General features: G+C 39.9%; 1 protein-coding gene across 1 annotated transcript in view; it reads left to right on the top strand.

The window, feature by feature from the left end:
* LOC143038846 (uncharacterized) overlaps window positions 1-7,500 on the top strand; it is an 863,754-nt gene that overhangs the window by 783,238 nt on the left and 73,016 nt on the right. Inside the window, exon 9 of the mRNA XM_076208469.1 lies at window positions 735-959. Coding sequence (XP_076064584.1) covers window positions 735-959 — 225 coding nt within the window. The remainder of the gene's footprint in view (window positions 1-734; window positions 960-7,500) is intronic.

The following is a 7,500-nucleotide window of genomic DNA, read 5'->3' as shown; positions in this document are numbered from 1 at the left end:
CATTCATAGAGTTATCTAACCTTCCCTTAAGACAACCTATAGTTTCAGCGCCCACTACGTGGTCACTAAGTCTGTTCCATTCGTTAGTCACTCTGTGGGTAAATCAGTTCTTGCCTATTTCCTTCTTACATCAAAATTTGTCCAATTTAAATCCATCACTACGAGTCCTGCCCAGGTGTCTTCGTATGACCTTATCTATATCACCCTTGTTAAATCCCTTTACACACTTGAATACCTCTATTAGGTCAAACACTCCCTATTTTCTCCCTTCTCGCATTCCCCGTCCCCATCTTTCCAAACATACACTACTTTGTCCCTTACCTCTCGGACTCTCCTCTCTATTTCCAATACGTTCGACCTCTTCCTGTCCTTCCATCACTCTCTTTGCACTCTGCCATCCCCCTCAAACGGCATACTATCCACCAATATTAGTAACAACAGGAAATATCTGGAGAGGATGATTTTTGCGTCACGGAGACCAGCTTCCACCTCTTTTGACCAAGCAGCTCTGTAGGCTAGATCTTGGTCCCTCTACGAGACCTCAGTTTAAATATTTATGATCTGGCCAAATGGTTTCCCTCAACTTTCAAACTTCTGTAGGGTTTCTATAAAAAGAGCCCAAAGGCTATGAACAGTCATTAATCTATAAGTCTTAGTATTCACACCTCACTCACCCTTGAAAACCACTCTTCATGATGTCCACACACAATGAAACTCAATCTTCTTCTTTGCAGGTCTGGAAGTCATTCTTGAAGAACCTGAGGAGGAGGACTGCATCTCGGCTGCATCTGAGGACGACCTTCGAAGGGACGTGGACATCTCCCACGAACTCAAGGGCGAGCGAAGGTCCCTGGATGGGTCTGAGGGTATCGGATCTGCCGAGGGCGATTGCCATTCTTCAGGAGGCTCAGAGCATTACGTCGAGGAAGACTGTGCAAGCTCGGGCATTCATAGTCAGGGTGAGTACACAGAAGTTTCATTACCTCGAGAAGGACCCAAGAGGCTATCACACTGGACTATTTTTCCTTCGACCTCCGATTAATCGGTGGTACCTCCCACCTCCAGAGTTTTTTCTTCCGTGAAATCACCCTGCAATGGACAAGATGCAGGGATGACCCGTCATCCAGGAGGTGCCAAGATAAGAGGGAGGGAAGAGGGTGGAGGGGAGTGGAGTGTGATAGGGATGGAATGGGTGGGAGTGGTTTCTATGCCTCTGTTTTTTGGCTACCTCCCTTATAATGGCAAAAAAGGCCTTTGGTATATGTATGTATGAAATCACTATGGCAGACTTTTTAGCTTTCTCAACAAAAATACATAGAATATCATTTAATACGATGGAGGAAAATTATTTTCCTCCAGTATATCAGATTCCCTCCCGAAAACTGCTGGCTGCAAATTTGCTCCAACAGTCGGAGGAAAAATTGCCCAGTGTGATAACGCCTTTAACCCTTCACAGTCCAAGTCTCCTCCTAATCAAATAAAGTCGTTTAGCATTGATCAAGATGGAATGCTTAGAGGGACCAAGTTCGTCCCTTTGGGCAGTAAAGTGTTTTAATCTCTTCAACTTTATTTGAGAGGCGACTCTCTCTGCAACTGATTGGCCTCTTCAGCCTTATTGATTTGGTTAAGGCTAAATACAGGTGATTTTCTCTGCAACTGAGGTTGTGGACTCTGGCCCTAAAAGTGTCTTGATCGATCAAGGTCTTATGAAAGCCGGTGTCTCTTCTCAGATGAAAAGATGACAGTTATTAAACGAAATCGATCATGGTCATATAAAAGCTGGTGAAGATGGTAGATGGTAGTTATTAGACGAAATGTAATCTACAAAGTACTTCACAAAATTGAAAAGACTGGGAAGGATTTTGAAACTAGCATAATTTGTGAAATAAAAAAAATCTAGGCTAATAATGCGTATAGTAAGAAATATAAAGTTTAAATTCTAAGTTTAGAGAATATTGTTGATAATAATTCGTAGCTGCTGAAGTTACTAACTGCCCGACAAAAAGCTACAAGTGGCCTTCAAGGATTTAACTTTATTAAGATCTTGAGACATTGTGACAAGTTGAAAAACGTGAAAAAGGGAGAGTCACGGGTCTCGTTCCGAGTTTATTCCTGACCGGTTTCGCTTTACTGAAGAAGCTACAAGCGAAACCGGTCAGGAATAAACTCGGAACGAGACCCGTGACTCTCCTTTTTTCCACCTTTCTATTAAGATCATTTACTTATAAAAGGTTTAATCGATACCAACACTGAGCTTCGTAATGTATCCACATCACCCATAATTCCATTCAAAACAGTGGTTCCTATATTGCCCACAAGTTTCTTTAAACTGAATAAGATTAGATGGTGTTAGCACAAAGGAAAAAAAAAATTAAAGAGCCAAGTTCGTTCCAGTCGGTGTAGATAATTATGTATATTATTCACCTAGCGTGAAACTCGGCCTGAAGGCGTTCCGATCAAAGCAGAGATGCATGTCGATATACTCTGGCATTAGCAAAAATATAACACAAGTACATCTCCATTTACTTTCCTAAAAAGACACATAAATGAAAATCGTATACAAAAATCATGATTTCCTCATATAGAACAATGGTAATTATAGTGTTCAGATTCTAAGACAGTAGGATATTCCACATTTTAGTTGGCTTCGGTTGAAGAACGTGTGGACGTGATTTAACATAGTTCGTGTGTACGTGTATGCGTCACATGAGGGCCCATTAAACTCAACAAAACGTAAATTGATAAATGACTACATTTGAAGTTGCTTAACAATTACACTGCACATGCACTGCAATCCTTTGTGTGTAGTGCGAGTGCGTGATATTAGCTGCCTTTATGCAGGTGTGCGTTTGTTCTCTGGACACGTGAGGATCTATTAAACGCAATGAAATGTGAATTGATAAAGGCCTTGGCTACGTTCTATGTTGCATAACAATCGCATCATAATGTGAACACTGTTCAAGATTCCCGGCAAGCGGCAGCGCGGGTATTCGAATATAAAGTCCGTAATTCTTACCTGACGTTGATGTAAGAATTCTCGTGTAAGTAAAATATTTTCTCTTTAAAGATAGACCGTGTTAAAGGGAAAGCTTGTAAACAGAATACACTTAGATAGGGATGCCACTTTGGTGAAGAGTTTTAAGCAGTTATGGAATCTTTAAATGTGAGTGACAGACACGGGAAGACCATTTTCAGAGACGTGACTTCCTTGATACGACATTTATCGCGAAAGGTTCTGAAATTGCGTAGAAAGTGGCAGTCGATGTCATATACTCTGAGGTGACCGAAGCATCTTGGTATTCGGTGTCCCAGATAAAAACGAAAGTTCAGAAACTTTACAAAATTCTTCGGCAGATCTTGCTCCTACCAACAGAGATTTCATTCAGATGAAGAGCAAATGAAATAGTTTGTGATCAATTGAGACCATATTTTCTCTCTAGTCTTATTAAAATCTTCTGTTGTTTGATATAAAATCTAGATGGCGTTTTCAAGTCATACGAAACTATGAAAATTTTTCGTGATATTGTCCATTAATTTTTTTGTACTTCGTATAATACCAATGACCAAAATTTTATTTTTTCCACTGATTTGAAGACGCCATCTCGATCATATTAGATAACAGACAATTGCTACTTTCTACTTTAGATATATGACTGATTAACCAAATTTGTACCGTGGGCTACCTTATTCTATAGTTGCGAAGCTAGAAGGTATCGTTTTCCCCTCAACTACAGGTGGCGACACACTCGGCATTTCACGCTAGCATGCTACTTGCTTTTGTTATTTCATTTGAGTAAAAACGACTTCGGCTGAAATATTCTAGACTTCCGTCAGAACATCTCAACAGTATGCCTAGCATTCGTGTAGATTTAACTTTTCTTAGGTCGTCATTCAGCTTCTCGCTATATGACGCAAGAGAAATTTGACATTTAGGAATTTGAAATTCAAAAGATAGTAACCGTAGACGTATTTACTCAAACGAAGTAACAAAAGCAAATAGCATGCTAGCGAAAAATGCCTAGTGTGACACCAACTTAATTAATAGAACCAACTAGAACTTTTCACTGTGAAGTATCTGAAGTATACTATTGTGTCAATCAAGACGACAACCGTTGTGCAAGCTATTTGGTGTCTTAAATGCTGATTTGGTTTTAAAAAAATGCAGTAGGGTAGATTGCAACCTTTGTTTAAAATTTTCTAGACTTCAGATTTAGAATGTACGATCCTTTCAGAAAATCACACTCAGTAATTGTAGAAAACTCAGGAGCACCTTATGAAACTACTACATTGTACCTAGTCGTAAAATCCAGTATTTGTACTAAAATAAAGTCACCCCTAACAAAGGCTTCTTTGTTTAGTTTTCTTCAAAAGTATTATTGAAAGAACAATGGAAGTATGGGAGGGGGTGACTACAGTTTGTGAACGAGTTTGTTCAGAGCATTATATTATTTTTTTCTTTTTCTTCTATCTGTTCATTTCGTAAATAAGTGGATAGTATATATATATATTGAGGTTGACGAAAACAAATATGGCGTATGTACAAATTCAAACCAAGTATGAAGGAAGGTATGTTGAGTTGATATAAACATCCAGAGGACAGCTTGGATGGCATGGCTGGGGTGGGTAGGGGATACAATATTTTGGTTTCAACATCAGATCCTGCTGCTGAAGTGATATATAGTTCATACCTAAATTTTAATCAGACTATTCTAGAATGGTAAATAAATAAACACACACTCACACACACACACACACACACACACACACACACACACACACACACACACACACACACACACACACACACACACACACATGTGTGTGGAGTGTGAGTGGTCTCAGACCTACCCAGAGATCTGCTAATAATGAGCTCTGAGCTCACTGCCGTAGGGTGGTGTCTGGCTGTCTCGAAAAGAGGCTGCAGCAGATCCGAGGTGAATACACTCACACACACACACACACACACACACACACACACACACACACACACACACACACACACACACACACACACACACACACACACACACACACACACACACACACACACACAGTGTGTGTGTGTGTGTGTGTGTGTGTGTGTGTGTGTGTGTGTGTGTGTGTGTGTGTGTGTGTGTGTGTGTGTGTGTGTGTGTGTGTGTGTGTGTGTTTATTTATTATTATTCTAGAATAATATATAAAGAAACACACACATACACACACACACACACACACACACACACACACACACACACACACACACACACACACACACACACACACACACACACACACACACACACACACACACACGGTGGCGCGTTTTGGTAGAGTCCACGAATGTCACCACGGCGGTCCGGGTTCAAATCATGCCTATGGACTGAAATAATTTCAGTATCGTTGCGCTTCGAGTCGTTACTCCAACTCTCGTGGGCGGGGAGTTGGGTGTGTGTGTGCGTGTAGGGTCACAGCATTGCCCATAGATCGGTCATACGAGCTCTGAGCTCTCTTCCGGGAGGGAAATGGCTGCCGATCGCGAGTTCAACCCGTGATCCAAAGACCAGGGGTGAATCACACACACACACACACACACACACACACACACACACACACACACACACACACACACACACACACACACACACACACACACACACACACACACACACACACACACACACACACACACACACGAAACAGTGTGTGCAAAAACTATACAAGAATTTAAGAATAAACTTGATGCTGAAAGATACAAAGACGTAGCATTCGAAAGGCGTACAGTCCTCTAAGGGACAAGAACATTTGTATACTACGTTAGTGCAAGCGGGACCTTCGGGACGAGGAGAAGTGTTATTTCTAACTAAAAGTGTTTTGGTTGTGGTAGTATATGGAGAGACGAATTTTGTCATTCTCGCTTTTAGGTTTGATGTTTCGGTGAATAATTCTGTTCAAAACTTTCGCGTCTTCCTTATAGGCTGTTGACATTTGGGCACGGTAAAACAGGATAAGAAATTCACCTGGTACCATTTGTCCATGACTTTAGGACACGCTGGCAGTCCTGAATGAAATGTCCATCCTTTTGTCCAGTTCTTTACCAGTTTCACCAATATAACAAGAATTGCAATGTTTACAAGAAATTCTGTGCACACATCCTGTATTATTACAAAGGGAATTATTGATGAGGAGTACTATAGATTTGCTGTTCTCAAATATGACTATAGATGTGTATTTATTTATGTATTTTATGTGTTTTTTATTATTTTTTTCTTAATTCTGTATATATGTTACCATTACTTATTTCCCTGTATATTCTGAAGATGTCTTAAAGGAAAACATTTGAATACACGTTTCATTTGATATCGCCGTGGTTTCTGCAAAAGTTTAATTTACGCGTTAATTGTGAAATAGACTACATATATATATATATATATATATATATATATGTGTGTGTGTGTGTGTGTGTGTGTGTGTATTCACTTGGTCTTTTGGATCACGTGTTCGACTCGTGATCGACAGCTATTTCCCTCCTGGAAGAGAGCTCAGAGCTCGTAGGTCCGATCTATGGGTAATGCTATGACCTTTCACACACACACACACACCCAACTCCCCGCCCACGAGAGTCAGAGTAACGACCCGAAGCGCAGCTGTACCGAAATTAATTTCGGCCCTGGGCAGGATTCGAACCAAGCACTACGCGCACCACCATGCTAGTAGTTCATCGTTCTACCAACTGTGTGTGTGTGTGTGTGTGTGTGTGAGAGAGAGAGAGAGAGAGAGAGAGAGAGAGAGAGAGAGAGAGAGAGAGAGAGAGAGAGTGATAGGTGGGGAGGGGTAAACGGAGATGGACTTTAGAATACGTTTATTGTCCTAACGTTTTGTTCTCTATGACCTTCTTCGGAGGACTCGGTCATAGAGACCGAAACGTTAGGACAATAAACGTATTCTAAGGCCCATCTTCGTTCACCCTTCCCCATCTATCACTCTCATTTGTCTCAAACAATTTCTAAACATACCTATATATATATATATATATATATATATATATATATATACACACACAAACAAATATCTATATATATATATATATATGTATATATATATATATGTATACATATATATATATATATATATATATATATATATATATATATGTGCATATATATATATATATCTATATATATATATATATATATATATATATATATATATATATATATATATATATATATGAGAGAGTGATAGATGGGGAAGGGTAAATGAAGATGGGCTTTTAGAATACGTCCTAACGTTTCGGTCACTATGACCTTCAGAGGATTCGCTATGTTACATCGTGATCACAAAATTTATACTTGCAGTGGGAGGAACTCGCCAAGCTTCGAGTGTCAGGTCATTTCCAGAGCGTTGGTTATTAGGAGACTAGCTGCTTTGGAAAGGCATATAAATCCTTCTCTATCGTTGTTGTTCATTTGGGTATTTATATGAGCAGCTTCTACCGTCTTTCTCATTTTCTTCTGTAGTCCC

This window comes from Oratosquilla oratoria, chromosome 25 (genome assembly GCF_046742065.1).
Source record: "Oratosquilla oratoria isolate Oo_2021 chromosome 25, ASM4674206v1, whole genome shotgun sequence".
NCBI lineage: Eukaryota > Metazoa > Arthropoda > Malacostraca > Stomatopoda > Squillidae > Oratosquilla > Oratosquilla oratoria.
This window is presented reverse-complemented; position numbering and strand designations above follow the sequence as displayed.